Source organism: Prinia subflava, chromosome 2 (assembly GCF_021018805.1).
Source record: "Prinia subflava isolate CZ2003 ecotype Zambia chromosome 2, Cam_Psub_1.2, whole genome shotgun sequence".
NCBI lineage: Eukaryota > Metazoa > Chordata > Aves > Passeriformes > Cisticolidae > Prinia > Prinia subflava.
The window spans coordinates 103,901,164-103,917,570 of NC_086248.1; the positions used below are offsets into that span (position 1 = coordinate 103,901,164).

General features: G+C 43.5%; 2 protein-coding genes across 10 annotated transcripts in view; one reads left to right on the forward strand and one right to left on the reverse strand.

Annotated features, from left to right (window-relative positions):
* Positions 1–13,216, reverse strand: part of EFEMP1 (EGF containing fibulin extracellular matrix protein 1) — a 45,822-nt gene extending 32,606 nt beyond the window's left edge. Inside the window, exons 1-5 of one of the 2 annotated variants that reach the window (XM_063391412.1) lie at positions 12,876–13,216; positions 12,534–12,622; positions 12,319–12,406; positions 9,409–9,457; positions 8,970–9,230 (exon numbers count right to left, since the gene is read on the reverse strand). In XM_063391412.1, coding sequence (XP_063247482.1) covers positions 8,970–9,230; positions 9,409–9,457; positions 12,319–12,399 — 391 coding nt within the window. In that variant the 5' untranslated portion in view covers positions 12,400–12,406; positions 12,534–12,622; positions 12,876–13,216. The remainder of the gene's footprint in view (positions 1–8,969; positions 9,231–9,408; positions 9,458–12,318; positions 12,407–12,533; positions 12,623–12,875) is intronic. The other variant, XM_063391411.1, reaches the window with a different exon arrangement.
* CCDC85A (coiled-coil domain containing 85A) overlaps positions 1–16,407 on the forward strand; it is a 213,347-nt gene that overhangs the window by 42,874 nt on the left and 154,066 nt on the right. For 6 of the 8 annotated variants that reach the window (XM_063391403.1, XM_063391405.1, XM_063391400.1 and 3 more), the window contains one exon: positions 10,621–10,686. In XM_063391403.1, coding sequence (XP_063247473.1) covers positions 10,621–10,686 — 66 coding nt within the window. Of the gene's footprint in view, positions 1–10,620; positions 10,687–16,407 lie in introns of those variants that run through there. The other 2 variants (XM_063391409.1, XM_063391401.1) reach the window with 2 other exon arrangements.

The following is a 16,407-nucleotide window of genomic DNA, read 5'->3' on the forward strand; positions in this document are numbered from 1 at the left end:
TACTCTGTACCCCAGATGCTCAAAATTCTCCCCAGAGTAAGTTTAGACAAGAAAGAGATTGTTTCTCCTGGTTTTTATTTTTCTAAGATAGGTCATATCAGCTAAAATCACACTTGAATTTCTGCTCACTTTGCCATGTTTGATTCCTTTTCTCTGTGCAAGATTGTCATTAAATGTTACCTTATTGGCAACCCCTTTAAAACTACACAGAACATTGTGACCTGTGAAAAATCCTTGCATTTCCCAATTCTAAGTACTTTTGACAACAGTCAGCTGTTACAGGATTGATAAGTATTTCTTTCTAAATTTATAATGCTACAAGACATTCAGGAACCAACTGTCCAAATTACTGCTTTTCTGAAATTATTGGGGGTTATAGGTGATGCCTTTTTTTTGTGTGTGGGGTTTTTTTTTGTTGTTGTTGTTTTTTGGTTTTTTTTGGTTTTTTGGTTTTGTTTTTTTCCCTCCTTGAGTTTCTTTAACTGTGCTGAATTTTAATTGAAATTGAACCCCAAACTTAACTCTTGGTATAAGGCCCAGTTTTGCAAAACAATGTGCCTGGTCAAAGTTTGCCTTTGGGTTCCATCTGATAGTGGGATTTGTTTGATTGCCCAGGTTCTGCCCAGTTACCTGTTCACAGGAATCCCACCCGTGCAGGCAGATGCACATAAAAACCCTGGAACAAGCTCTGCTTGCACTCAGGAATCTCCATGAAACATCTGTTCAGGCACGGGGCTGAACATGCCCACATGCAGTGTCAGATTTGCTTAAATCATCTCACACCGGGTCATGAACCAGATGAGGAGTTTCCTTCAGGTTAAATTCAGCTTGTAGAGGAAGGCTCAGCAATATCTTCTCCTCCTCAGAGCTGATCAAAACAGGCTTAATTAATTAATATGTCCACTCAAAGGCATGGATATTAAATCAGGAGTTAATAAAGCCAGATTCAGAGTTTCCCAAAGTAAACATCCCTTCACACACTGAATCCTTTGTCATTCCATTGAAGAATTGGCCTTTAAAGTTATTTATTTAAGCCATTCAGTAACAGCAACATACAAGCAGCTACTGAATATCTAATTTTAAAAATGCTTAATTAAGAGCTTGAGATACATTTTTCCAGAAAAGGTCTAATTCATTTCTGATCCTCAAGAACTTTTTCTTAGCACTGTAGCTAAGTGTGTAACAAATGTAAAAGTGTGTAACAAATGTTTTCTTAGTCACTTTTTTCAGCTTTGATCATATAATTCAACCTAACAAAAATTAGACATTACTCTGCTTACAACAGGAGCAACCTTTAACATGATTTCAGATTAACAAATGAGACACAAATGTGAACGAGTATTAAAGGTATTTTATAATAGCTATGTGTGTGCTAAAATACTTCAGAGCTCTGTAATTTTCAAATCCCTCTTGTATTTTTGGTAAAGTTAAAAGGTAGATGAAAGAATGTACAAGCAGCATTATTGTCTGTTTAGTATGGGTTTTTTCCCAAGTTAAATTTTGCTGTCTGTTGAATTATGGCAAATAAATTTCTCTCCAGAACTGTTGCTTTCTGGCTGCTATGAAAACAGAACTTAGCAAATTAAAGGTGAAACAGATATTTCTTTGTAAAATTTCATTTACACATGAACTTTATATGCCTGATTACCTATTCCATGTACTTGTGTCATACAGAGAACAGAGATCTTACAAGCCCAGTTCAGATCTTCCATCCTTGTGGATAGAAGCATCTGAACTTTGACAGTTATGTGGCAAAATTCTCTTTGATAAGAACCCTTCAGCCCAAAGGAGGCTTAAATTTCATGTGACTTATTCTAGACCACACATAAATGATGGTAACTCAGAAAAAGTATCACAAAAAGCATCACAAAGGGGAAAAAAAGAATAAATATTATTTAAGTGCAATGAAAGGAGGTGGTCAAGCTCAGCTTACATTAATCTCAGTTAACATGGACACAGCACAAAGGGGTTGCCATGACAAAGTGCTGCACAAGAGCAGTTGACTACACCACAAAAAACCATGGAATGTTTAAGATGCAACGTGGTAGGTGAACTCAAAAATTACTCTCCTTGTGGTTTCTACCAGACCAAAAACATCTTGCTAGAAGGGAGTCCTCTAACAATCCCACTGTCTTTGACAGTAGGAGAATGGCAAACAAGCAAGACTAAACACCACTCTGAATGAATTCCCACAGTGCTGGAGACTGGTGTCCTTGGCTGTGGGGCCGCAGATGGGATTCCCTAGCAAAGGACAGGGAAAGGAACACAGGCAACCCTGTGTGGTGCAGGGAAGAATCAAACAGGACTCTACTGCCTGTGCAGGAAGTTTTGTTCTTCCTGTAGGGCTGTTTTGGCACACAGAAACAGCAACTATCATCTTCCTTGGCCAGCATGGGAAGGGAGATATCACTTGGAAAGAGAATAAAATGAGGAAAATGGGTTTCAGATTTCAGCTCTTGAACTAGTTTTCCAGCTTCCTAAATTTGTGTCCCATCACTGGAGATGCTCAAGAAAAATCCTAGACCCTTGAAAAATGTGTCTGCAATGCTAAGATCCTTCAGAAACATTCTGGCAAAGGTGACTCAGTAACCCAGACTGCAAGAGTGAAAAAAAAACCCCACAGGTAAGAGATTTCCTTTATACACTAATTAATCTGAAGTAGGAATCAGGTTTGAAAATGGAGGGAAAAAGTGGTGGTGAAGAGAAAATCATCCTGAGCAAAACACTGGGGAGAGGAGGAGCACAAGAGCCTTTCTCAGGAGGCTGATGAGTGACAGTGCAGGATACCGGGAGGGAACAAGTGCTCAGAGCAAGCACAATGAGAACATCCCAGTGGCAATAGTGTCACTATAAAGTTACCTGAGAGAGGTGCTAAAAGCAGCTGCCAGGGTGCTTTGGCACTGCTGGGGAAAGTGCCTGTATCACTGTGATGCTGTGGGAACGTACTCCTTTGAGAGCAGATTATGGCACAGGGAGCACAGCCCGTGCTGCCCAAGTTCTGTTTTGTGCCATCTGGTGTTGCTGAGAGCAGCAGGTGACAGCCCTCACTCCTGCTGTGGTTCTCCTGACTTGTAGGAGCTGAGATCTGAGTGTCTGCAACAGGTACAGGGAATTCCTTAAAGAAAGAGAAATAAGTGCTCTGAGCTGTTTCATGAGGTGCCAAGTACTGTGGGATGCCAAGTCAGGATCAGGCATAAGCACATTCTTCCCCTTTGCTATCTGGTGTTATTCCTGATTACTTTGTGGAAAAGACCTCCGGCTTAGAGAGAGGAATTCTGAAGGAGGACAGATGGCTGGAGTTTGGACTTTCTTCAGGCCATGTGCCTCCTGAATCCATTTGCTGTGTTTTGTCTGTCAAAACATGAGCCTCCTCCAAGCAGCTAAGGCAACAGGCTTTAAAATCAAGAAATGCAGCCCACAAGGATGACAGCCGGGGTGACTACTGTGTGATCCCATTCTTCTGCTGCAAGAAGCCATGAGAACTGCTAATGAGTTTACTTAAACTTGAAGTCCAGTGCTTGCCTGCGTAACCCCAATTCAGGAAGCTAAGGTAAATACGACTCAGGGAAGCTTGCTTGCCTCGAGTACACTTAGCCCGATGAGCATATGGGAGGAATCTTCAGCTGCAACACACTGAGAGTATTCCTGCAGGGGTCAGGACAATGGGAAAGCAGTAACTAACTAAGAAAAGGAAAGCAGCTGCTAGTATTTATGCTTGTGATGGATGTTCACAGTAAAATGGTCAGACAGAACAGAGAATATCTCTCCAAGGTCTTGACTTGACACCCACAGCTGTGCAAATAGCACAGATGGGAAGATGATTCAGAGTGGCCAGATTTCAAAAATGCCCAAAACCAGGCCCTCAAAACAAGATGGGTTTTTGTGAACGCCCCTCTAGACCCTCAGGGCTACTAAAGAGATGCTGCTTTGCAGGAGAATGCAGCAGTTTCACAGATTAACAGTTGGTTCAGGATGGGCTGATGAAAGATGATCTCTGCATGATGTATCCAAATGTACAAGGAATTCATTGGAAGCTATGAATAAAGAGTCGTGAAAGTGTCAGCGTGTGTCCTTCTGTGGATCCTCTTAGACCTGCAGAATTCCTATGGCTTGTCCCAGTAATGAGCATTGAATGACATGTAACCAGGTCAGTTTCTGAGTGGCTACAGCTGGCAACAAGTGTTCCCCACTTGCTGGAATGCTGCACAAACACACGGCCTGAGGGAACACTTTGAGCTACTGCCATGCTAAACCACAGAACCAAGCCTTATTTTTCCTGCCATAGCCTCTGTCCTCACCCTGTCCTCAAACTCAACAGGCTTAGTGGTGTTCACAGAATCATAAAATAGTTTGGGTTAGAAGGGAGCCTTGAGGATCATCTCATTGCACCCCTGCCATGGACAGGAACACTTTCCACTATCCCAGGTTGCTCCAAGCCCCATCCAACCTGGCCCTGGACACTGCAAGGGATGGGGCAGCCACAGCTTCCCTAAGCAACCTGTGACAGGGCCTCACCACCACAGAGAAGACTTTTTTCCTAATACCTAATCTAAACCTACTGCCTTTCAATTTAAACCCATTCCCCCTTGTCCTGTCATTGCATGTCCTTGTAAATTGTCTTGCCTTGAGAAGAACAACTCTGGAACTAAACTTGTCACAGCTCAGGTTCTTTTACAAGCAGCCCTGAAGTGTTTTTAGAAGTACTCCTTGTGTACAGGAAGGAGGAAAACTTGGGATGGTGCAATATTTTACAAAAAGCTCTCCAAAACTTTTCCATGGCTAAGGAACTTCTATAACTGTATTTTAGGCTATGTCTGTGTTAGCAAATGGCTTGAACCCATAGGAGCAGAGCCCAGCTTGGTGCAGAGGCTCCAGAAATCCCAGTCCATGCACTTCTGAGGCTCCCTGGAGTCTGAGTGCTCGTTAGTGGTTGTGCCACATTAGTGGCACCCTTGGGGTGCGTTTCAGGTTGTTTCAGCTGGGCTGGAGGTGCCTGCACGTTCCAGGAACTCTTGGGGAGGGGAATCAAAGCACAGTGAGTGGAGCTCATTAGGAGCTGCAGCGACCCAGCCAAATGCCAGGGAGGAGCCTCCTGCAAGAGCACAGCCAGGCTCTGCCAAGGGCAGCCAAGTGCACCTGCACTCACACACCTTTTATGTCCTTTACATGCCAGCTGCACATCCTTGACACATGTAAATATATATAATATAAAGTGATTTTTCCATGGAAAACAAGACATTATGAACTGCTCCATCTTGTCCCTCCCTCCATAACAGGACAACAACAAAAAGGATTCTACAGATGCAAAATTTAGCCTTATTTGACTTATTCATAATTAACTTCTTGAGTTAAAAGCATAGCTTGAGTATGGTAAGTTACTTTGAAAAGTACCAGAAAACAAAACAAACAAAAAAACCCCTAACCCCTACCAGCAATCATTTAGGTAAAGATACCTAAAATGATTTTGCAGGGGGAAAAATAACCACAGCACAGAAAAAAATTCTTTTTTTTTCTCCTTCCACAGAGGAGGAAAAAAGCAACCAATGTCCACCAAATCTGGGCAGAGCTCTGGAAAAATACCTTTCTCCCACATAAGCAAGCACCGATCTCTTGTATTGCAATCTGTCTCCCTCCTGTACTTGACATTGCAACAGCACAAAGGGTTACAAGCAGGCTGAAGAAATGTAGCTGAGGAGCAAAAATGTTTGCTTACTTTATTGCTTGTATTGCCAGCATGATAAGAACTAAGGAAAATAAGTTCTTTTCCCTTCTCAAGTTTACAGGTTATTTGGTCCCTTTTTTTTTCATTCAAGTGTCATTAACATTCTAGGAGAAGCCAGTATTTTCTTGCAGACCAGGTTTGACACAATTGAATTAATTGGGTGATTTTCTTTTGAATTCAATAGGAGCAGACTCAAATCACAGAGAGCCTAACAACAAAGTGTGATACAGCTCAGTCCTGTATGCAGCCATTTATGGTTTTTATCAGGAAAAAACACCTGGGAACGTGAGTTAACTCAGTAATTTGCTTCAAATTATTTCTTACTCTGTTTTTTGCTCTTCCCCATTACAGTGATACCCTCACAGGGGCAGGACTGAACATCCAACTGGCTTCCTAAAAGTGTGACCAGGTGCCACATATGGGAACCTCCCTTAGCGACCAAATTTAGGACTGACAATGAAGTGGGAACTGATTGGGATGGGGAGGAAGGAGATTAGGTAAGGTTGTAAACTCAGAATTTAAAGTACGGTTCAAGTGTTTACGTTCAAACACAACTTTTTCCACATCAGAGATCTTCCTCCAGAATAACCTCCCTCATCCTTGCTTCAGTTTGGGGGTTCCTGGCATCACTGCCCCTAAAGAGTATCTTAAGAACATCCCAGGAAATGTTTGCTACCCTCACATCTAACATCAATGTGGTCACACTAGAACATGGTTCTGTTCACTAGTAGTTATAAAAATGTGTATCAGCACACCACTGGAGTGAAGTCCACCAGGACCAGTGTCGTTTAGGGGCATTCATTCCAAGCACAGGAGGCAAAGGAGTGTGTTTGGCTTGTCACTCCCCCACTATTCCATGCTTTAAAAGGGAGTGGACATTTGTGTTTAAACAGAAGGCCCCTCACACTGCAGCGTGATGTCAGTAATTCAGCTCCTCAGAGAGTGTTATTGTTTGAAACAGAGGTCTCCACACACTTTCACATTGGATATAAAATACTTAGTGCTGCTGGACTGGAAGGAAAATGTCATACATCTGCAAACAATTAGAAGGAGCTGGACTTCATATTTGATTTACTAAACAATAAAACAAGCTTAAGTGTGACTATATCTGTAAGTTACACTCCCTAGGAGCCTTGAGCAGTTATCATAGCAAAGTCTTTTAACCATAATTAAATAAATCCGCAGTGGGACCATTGCTGATCAAGATTATCTTTTATAAGATATTTTCAGCAGTGGAAAGCATGAAGATCATGAAGCTGAATGCATGCTTTAAGTGCTTCAAAACTCTTTTATCCTTCATTTCAAGCACACTGTCCACTGCCCTTTTTCCAGCTGGAACACATTCAGTACAATACACTTCAGCTTTTAAACACTAATATTTCCCTGCTTTCTGCATTTAGATTGAAATTTTGGCATGAGGAAATGAGTAGCTTGATTCAGTCAAACCCAAGATTTCCCCATAGTTTGTGTGCTTGCCGGTTAAAAGTTCTGGTATTGTAACAACACTTAGTTGTTGTTATAAATTAACCAAAGACTGAGAATTGAATAGAAATACTATTAGTATAGAATAGAAATACTATTTACTCCAGAGCATGGAGTAAAGTAATAGTAATGCATCACCATCAATTTCTCCTCAAAACAGAAACCTCAGCTGGTTGTCAGTCTCTAAATTAAACCTAACCCAGAACCTTTGTTTGGAGCACAGTCTATGGGTACTAAATGCTGTAAAATGACCCTACTATATCCCAAATTTATCCCTAAAGCCACAGTAGCAAAAGGAATGATCATGTTTTGAAATTTTCTAGCATGACTTGCATTTTTATCAATTAAAAATGTTACGTGCTGAATTTGGAACAGTTTACTACAGTTCAGTAGTGAAGAGTAGTGTCAGCAGCATCACCTGAAAGAGGGAGTGCCAGGCCAAACCCAGCAGTTCTGCTCCTGGTTCTGCTGCTGCTTTGCCAAGTTAAACTAGGGAAAAAGCCAATTTTCCATCCTAAGCATTGATTTTCCTTTGATGACCCCCAGTGAACGCCCAGGGTTAAGGGGATCTGACCTCCTATGGTAGGTTCTGTACTTGACATTCTTGAATCAGAGTGACAGAAATGTTGGACATGAGCAGATAAGCCAGAAATGCAACTCTGAGGCTTTGCCTACAAAAATAACTCCTCCAGCCTCCATGATGATTACTGTGCTCCAGAATGACAGCGAATTTACTTACTAGTGATAAATAATGTCCTGTGTACATGAATACCAGCGAGAAGGAAACTACCACTGTGTATTACAGTCTGCCCTGATTACAGTCCCTCAAGTACTACTTTATTTGATTATACTGTTACAGGCCACAAAGTGGAAAAGATGAACCATGGCCCCTCTTTGCACGGGTGTCCCTCTAATGTGCATGAAAAGCAAGTTTGTGAGCAAGGGGTAGAATATATTTCTATGAAAGAAAACAAAACAATGGCCAAAACATTTGTTAATTCAGCAAGTAGAAGAGTAAACTATTTATATAAAATAATAAATGAAACAGTCTTAGTTTACAGGAGTGCTTGTGAGGCTGGTTCCTGAACGCATACAATTAACATTGCTAATGCCCTGAGAATTTTTGGCACTGTGTGTGGTGTATGTACACTCAGATGAAAGCTCTTCATTGCCATAGTTTCAAAGAGTGGCCAGGCTAGGACTGGAAGTAAGAAGAGCACAGGCTGTTCAGAATTCGGGTTCCTACTGCTGCAGGAATATTCCTTATCCACAATAAAAACACAGGACCCTTCGGCACTGCAGCCTGCTCTAAGCAAAAGCTCATCCTGTGGTTATTTTTTGTTCATTCAGCATTCACTTACTGAAAAATACAGAGTTCTGCAAACCTTTCCACAGATTGTTTATGCCTTGCTGCATTGCTCACTCTTCTCAGAGCACTTTCTTTCCTAGACACACTTAATACAACACAAAATGCTTCACTAGAGTTGTTTTAAGACTTTTTAGGAGCTACAGACAACGGAATTAGTTCAACTTGTTCGCCCAAAATAGATGGAACAGACTGTAAGGCTGCAACAAACTGCACATTCTGATACCTTGAACAACAACAGTGACATTCATGTATTTTATTTTTGTATCTTTAAAGGTGTTAATGGAGCAACAGCCCCTTCCAGTCAGCGCAAGGGCTAGAGGCTGTCATTCTCCCGGGTCTGGGGTCACCCACACTGCGACTGCAACGGAAGCAGAACGGAGGCAGGCACTGGCTTACCTTGGCACACATTGTGGTCACTTTGCTCATACCCAGCTGCACACTGGATTTGGTGGGTTGGGTTGGGAGGGGTGCGCTGGGGGTCGGCTGGGGTCCGGCGAATGACGTTGTTTCGACCACTTGTGGATTCAGCTGCTGCTTCTTCTCTCTCATTTACAATAATTTGCGCTGTTCTGGGTAGACAGAGGTATCCTCCATAGTGGTTAACACATTTCATCCCACCTTTACATGCATCTGGGACTATTTCACATTCATCAATATCTGTGGTTAGCAACAACACAAGTCATGCTTTTAACAGTCAAACCTTCTGCAACAGCCATTAACATAAAGAACACGACGAGACATGCACACAAACCTCTGTGTCCAAAACAGGGGTGTGCAATGAGAATACTTAAAAAATATCAATGGCAAGTCTGTCTTTGAAAATTATTTACTGTACCTTTGCACCGTTGCCTAACAGGATCCCATTCATAGCCATCTGTGCATTGCTGTGGAGAAGAAAAGAAATTTGGTTACTTGAGATTCTTTGTTTTGAAAACAGAGTGTATTCAGTGAACTCAAAGTGTGACACAGAGGGAAATGCAATACCTTGATAGGCTAGCAAAATGGCAATTGGTACAGCATTGCTGTGAAGGAACAGCAAAACTTGTGGGTCCCTTCCCACTTGGAATGCTCTATAACTCTATGATACACAGAGAGCACCTCTGTCTTGGGAAGTTCCCAAGATACTGTCTGTTGTGAGCAGGCTGGGGAGCAAACTGAGAAAACCATTGCTTTCTCCTTGCCTTGTTCCTATGCCCTGCGTTATACCATCTCTCCCTGGCTGAATCCTTGGATGATCTTGGTGTGACCAAGCTGACCAGAATGAAAGTCTTCTAATGAAAAAGAACAAGTTTTTCTGAATTTGGACCTCATTCCCTGCCTTCCAACAGGTGAACCCCGGACTTCGTCCTCTCTCCCATTAGCACTCTAGCAATGGGGAAGGATCCCATGACAGCTGGAAATTCATTCACATGCTTTTTAATCACATGACTCCAGGAACTGCAGTCTAGGAAGGACAATTTATATTGTGAGACACACAATAAATGGTTAGAGTTTATAACAGCAGGACTACTTAGTTATACAAGACTTTGCAAAATTCAAACAAGGCTCTACTCAGCAACTATTCATATCAATGCACATCAGCAAGTTCAGAAAAGATTTTAAATAGTCTGCTCTGCATCTTCATTATTCTTCCACCCTAAAACATTAAATTATCTGGAGAGCAGTAATTTTAATCGCAGGTCCCAGTTACAGAGCCTGATTAGCAAAGTATCATGGTGCTACCAACTGCAGCAGAAACATTTAAAGTATTAAAATATCATTGAATCAACTAGGCTGTGCAATGTAGGTGCATCCTGGGCTACTCAGGGTATTACTTTAATGGCCCCATACAAAAAAAAATGGAATTGACTAATGTAATTAGTCACAGTCAAGCAAGCTAAATCTTATTGCATCTCGTCTGCTGCTGAGGGACTTCCAAGTGACAAACTTGATTTTCTGATGCCAAGATCCACTTGTTGCAGGTCCTGTCCTCAAGTTATTTTGAGAGACTCATTACTGATGGACTCTGACTCAGCAGGAGGATTGAAAATACTTTCTTCTCTTGCAGGTGACACCAGCGATTTGTCAAATGTGGCAGCGAGTTGTATCTTGGAAGGGTTTTTCTCCTCAAGGGGTAAGTGGACATTCTCTAAAGGATTGACTACATGCTGAGTTGACAACTCCAAAGTTACTGTAGCTATGAAAAGGCAAACCCAAAGGAAAATAGCTAATTCATGCATTTACTGAATCACCCAATTCCTGTTAATGCACAACAGAAGTACTGTCTGTTTAACTGTGAGGAGCCAAGTCCATCTGTTACTGCAGCCAAAGGCTTTTACAATAGCAAAGGATTTGGCCCTTTGTGGATACAATGTGTGCATGAGAAACAGTAGCATCCCAAAATCAAAATCTCCCAAAGCTGGAGGTTTTTTGTTCATTTTACATGGTCAGTGTTTAAGGATCAGTGAAGCACCTAAAGGCTAAGACCTCCTTGAAAATGAAGCATAGGGGCCCAAATCACATAGGTTTGCTAGACATTTCAATTGGTATAATCAGAATTATGTGAAATGCTACATAATTAAAACCCCCCTCGTATAATAACAGTGGGGAAGGAGGAGGATGGGATCCCTGTTTAGTCCAGATTTTCAAAAGGTACTTATATCTTCAGTTTCCACGTATATATCAGGGCTTAAAAAAACCCAGTAAATTACAGAAGCCTCTAAATAAAACTACTCCCAGCCTTCAAAATCCTAATGCTTCTAAAGCCCAGTGTTAAAGTATTTTATTACTGACTTCCTGATGCTCACTTGAGACTTCTTTAAGCCCTGACTTCTACAAGAAGTCTGCAATATTTACTTGCTTGAGCCATCCCACTGACTTCAGTAGGATTACTTGTATAAGACACAATCCTGGGCTTTGGCTGTGGCTCTCTAACTTTTTGCATGTGTGCAGAATTTTCTGCTTGTGTGGCATTGGGCTGATGTGTGTGCATATATCCAGAGGTCCACCCATATGAAGCAAGTTGCAGGGGATTACAGCTGTAATCAGATGTGAAAATGCAGGTTTTTCCCCAGCCCTAGCTGGGGTAATTGCGTCTCCTTCCATGACATGCATTATGCAAGCCAAGCACTGAACACAAGCAGATTGAAAAGAAAAGCCTGACAAAAAGGCCTTTAAATCTCTTAGCCTGACACTTGTTTGCAAGCAGAACCTATTTCCAGTATTCTTGAACAATTTTATCAAGCCATGCAAAACCACTGTCAAATCCAGCTCAGAAAAGAACAGTCCCATGATCATTCCAGGATTCAGATGCTTCATTAAAAGCCCCAAATTTGGAAGTACTTATATTTTGTTAAAAACAGCTTGAAATATCCATATGAAAACACAAAAGAATGTCTGACCTAATTATCTGTCAAACTCCATATATTTCAAATGAAGGTTCTAGGGACCCTGCCTTTATGAAAATAGATTAAAGAAATATTAAAACCTCCTAATTTTGTTCAGTCCCTCAAACTGAGTACATAGATGAACTTTTCCCAACAAGCAGTTGTAATGTATTTTGCTCAATCTTGTCAACTTGAACTTTTAGATACTGTTTGAGTGCAGGAACAGCACTCAAACAGTATTTATTTTATGGTTAACATTCGAACTCAGCGACCTCTGTAGCACATGCTATACATTGGCAAGAAATTCGGTTTTTCTTAAAGGTCATTTAGCAAAGAATCTCCGCAAAGCACTAATTATCTCCAAGTCTATTAAACCTTACCGTGTACGTTATGGTTTCCTCAGTTTCCTGCGAATGTACTGTAATAAGAAAGAGCGCAGCCAAGAACATAGCTGTCAACATCGTGAACCTTGAAAGAAAGGAAAAACAAATCAGGCAAGAATGCTTTTAGCGGTCTCCTTTGCTGGCAGAGGCTGCAGCACCCCTGGGGCCGCGTCGGGACCGGGTCCTGCCCGGGGAGCCCACCCAGCCCCTACCTGGGAGAGGCGGTCGGGCGCTGCCCGCTCGCTCCCGCAAGGAGAGGGTGAGGCTTGGCCGTGCTTCCCAGCCCGGGGATTTTATCCAGCTGGGAGAGAGGGGCGGAAATAACCAGTCAATGGAGTTTGAAACACCCCAGCGCTCACCGGGAGCAGCGCCGGACAAGGCGCGGGCAGCAGCACTGCCCGGCTGGCGCACGCTTTGGGACGGAAAAGTAATTTTTCGGTCAAAGCAAGGCGTGGGGGACACCCCCCACCTGCCGGGCTCTGCCGCGGACCCGCTCGGGCAGAGCCGTGCCCGGGGGCGGCGGGCAGGGAGCCGCCCGCGCTGCCCGCTCCTACCTGCGGGACCGGGCGGGCGCCGGCCGCTGCTCCCCTCCGCCGCCTCCGCTGCGCCGCCGGCGGCCGCTCGCTCTGCTTGCCCCGCTGCCGGTGCGGTGCCGGCAGCCGCTCGTCCCCTTTCCCCCCGGTGCCTGTGTGGTGCCGGTGCGGTGCCGGCGGTCGCTCGTTCCCTTTCCCGCGGTGTCGGTGCGGTGCCGGCAGCCGCTCGCTGTCTTTCCTCCCGGTGCCGTGCGGCGCCGGCAGCTGGCCGTGCCCGTTCTCCCGCTGCCCGCGGCCGCTGTTCCCCCGCCGCGGTCACTGCGTGCCCGGTGCCGGCCCCGGGCTAAATAGAACGGGCGCCTCTCCCGCCGCCGCCCAGCGCGCCCCCTGGCGGCCCCGCGGGCGCGCGCGGGGCAGGTGCGGCCCCGCCGCCATGTTGGGGCCGTGAGGGCAGCGGCGATCACGGCCCCGGCGGCCCCGGGCGGGAAGGCGTGAGGGGAGCGCGGCCGCAGCCCCCGGGGCCGCTCCCGGTTGGGATTTTCAAGGAAGCTCAGCACCGGCCATCGTTTTGGGCTGTGTCGCGAGTCATGCAACTACAGAATCGTTAAGGTTGGGGAAAAAAGACCTTTAAGATTATCGGGTCCATCACTACCATGTTCTCAATTACAACCTTAACCAGATGTGGAAATGAGCCTGGAAACGTGGGGTTTTCCCCAGTCCAAGCTTGTGTAATTTCCTCTCCTTCCATGACATGCATTATGCAAGCCAAACACCAGACACAACTTTTTTATTTTTAAAAGAAATTAAACTTACAAGAAGGCTTTTAGATCTCTTACCCTGCGCTTGGTTGCGAACAGAACTTCCTTCCAATATTCTTGCCCTGTTGTCCCACATCCACACATTTTTGAATACTTCCATGAATGCTGACTCCACCACTGTTTTGGGCATCCTCTTCAGAGCTTTGCAACCCATTCCTTGAAATTTTTTTTTCAGTAATTTCTAATCTAACCCCCCCTGGAAATTCAAAATAGCAGCAGCACCGATGTGTTGAGGCTGTTAAAATTTCAGTAGTTGAAAGCCATGAGCAGCCCTCCACATGGCAATGCCTGTTCCTCAGACACCACCTAACTTCAGCAATCATGGCTTCTAAAAACCTTTTCAGGTTGCAAAATGCAGTTATTTCCCCATCCAGGGGAAAGTTCATGGACAGAAGGAAGAATGAGGAGGCATTGCAAGGGTTTAGGAGCTTTGGTGGGTTTGGGTGTGGAGAGGGTGTCTAGGAACGTCTTCACTGGATCTTTATTTATTTCCCCAGTTTTGCTTCTGGGGGGCCTGTGGCACAGTAGAGCAACTCTATTCTGTTCCTGTAGTTCAACAGGAGGTCTTCAGTTTTAAAATAAGTTTTTGCCTCCTTAATATAGACGTTGAAGGGCCTGGAGAACTGGAATCTGAAAAAATGTCTGAGAAGGCTGCAGACTGCTGACACTGCTGGCCTAGAGAATGGCTTTCCTATACAATCCCTTAAATTCTTAACATTAAACTATAGTTGATCTTACATAAAGCATGAGTTCTTTTTTTGGACAGCCATAGAGTGCTCATTAATTTTGTCTCTGAATCAAATCACTTCTTATCTGTTCTAGAATCAGCCAAGCTGGTAATTTTAGAATACTTGTAGCTGCAACCATATGTTGCCTTTTATTTTTTAGGTGGTTTTGAGAGAAGAAAGGATTTTCCCTCCCTCATTGCAATTTCTGTGCTTACAGGTTAAGTGGGACTCCTGCAAATGTCCTTACAATCCACACACCGTACTGGTAAATAACAGAAGCAACCATATGGTGTGATAAAGAAAATCTAAGTTGACTACATTATAGGACATTTTGCATGTACTTTTGTGTGCATATTTATTTCATATTTGACAGGCTGTCTTTTAACATGTGTTCTCCTGCTCCAAAATGATTCCTTTAAAGTCTGCATTTCATTATTTGAGAATACAGCTTCACAGTGTTAGATTGGCTCTGAGTTGTTCACCTCTGTTGGTGGAATTTGGATTCCTATTTGTGATACGGTCCCTCACATATTTTAAACTTTACTGTTTCTTGCTTATAGAAAGAAATGCAGGTATTTCTGATAATCTACTGAATGCAAAATAGCATCATAATTGCCTTTATCTACTTGGCAAGACTACTTAGTGAGTCTTGAATTGTCATTGGAATTGTGGCATTGTCATCCATGCCACGCAAAGAGAACAGAATTTATGTTGTTGGGTTCTGGATTAAGTAAAAAAAATTAAACAGTCTTGTCTTAAGCTACCACAAAGGAAAACACTGACTGTATTACAGGAGTGCAGTTGTTTTTTTCCCCTCTGGAAAGATATTCTGCAAAGCAGAGAACAGCAGGAGCATCATTTTGGAAGATGTCTGAATGCTGGCTGAGCAGGGACCCCCTTCCCTTGGCTTCAGCGAACGTTATGTGTTTGCTGAAATGCCCCGTACTGCCAAGGATGGCTGTCAGTCCTTTAAATGGAGGTAGGAGACTCAGTCCATGATTTGGTGCTTCAGATATTCCCTGCTGAGACAACTGGAAACTTGCCTGGTTTGGGAGAGCAGAACTTAAATGCTTGGAAATGCTGATGGGAGTGTGAGGTATGTGAACGAACTGAAGGACAACTTATTTACATATCTGGGGTGTCCGGACATGTTCCAGTGGTCCAACCACCCCTTCTTCCATGGTGACCATGAGCAGCTTGGCACTGCTGAGGCCAATCCCTGTAACAGTTGAAGAAGCCATGTCAGGCTGGTCCCTAATTTTCCTTTTTTCCTTATTTTTGGCTCCTTCTGAAAACTGTGCACTCTACTCCCTACTGCTTTAGTGAACTCTTGTCCCATCTCAGTTTTTGCTTTCTTTAAACCCCATCGTTTTCATAAATTCTTTAGCTCGAATGTGTTTACGACTTTAGTGTTCACATTTTTTCTTCCTGGCAGGATGTGTTGCCACCCCCCATTGTCCTCAAAAACTCAAGGATAGGTAGGCTGAGGGAAAACTGTGTGTGGTTAAAATGTCACTGCACTCCCAACTAATTCTGGCTGCTAGAATTGTCCCTGGGGGCAACAGACAGCTGGACATAATTTAGAGCAGGCTGAGATTGATACTAGAGGCTAGCCCCAAAAGAAGGAAAACAAAATTGCAGTTTAATCTCTTCTACTCCCAGCTCTGACCCCCTTTTCCTGTTTCAAACATCACTCCCTAGAACAGAAAATGAAGCACATGGAGAACTTTAGCAACTTGTGTTTGTCAGCCTGAGGGACCATCGGTGTCAATTTAAGATGATTTTTGTCCCTGAGTGTGTCATATCAAGTAACACTGGAGTTGTCTAAACTCAGAGCTGGAATGGTGGAGATGTTATTTTCGTGTTGGACTCACAGGAATTTTCAAACATAAATTATTTTGATAACATGGCAGGCTGCCTTTCTGCCACGCTGCCTGCAAATGTCAAATTTTTTCCATGTTTCAGCTTGGAAGTGACATAGTGTTGGTGAAGGATAAATTGTGAAGA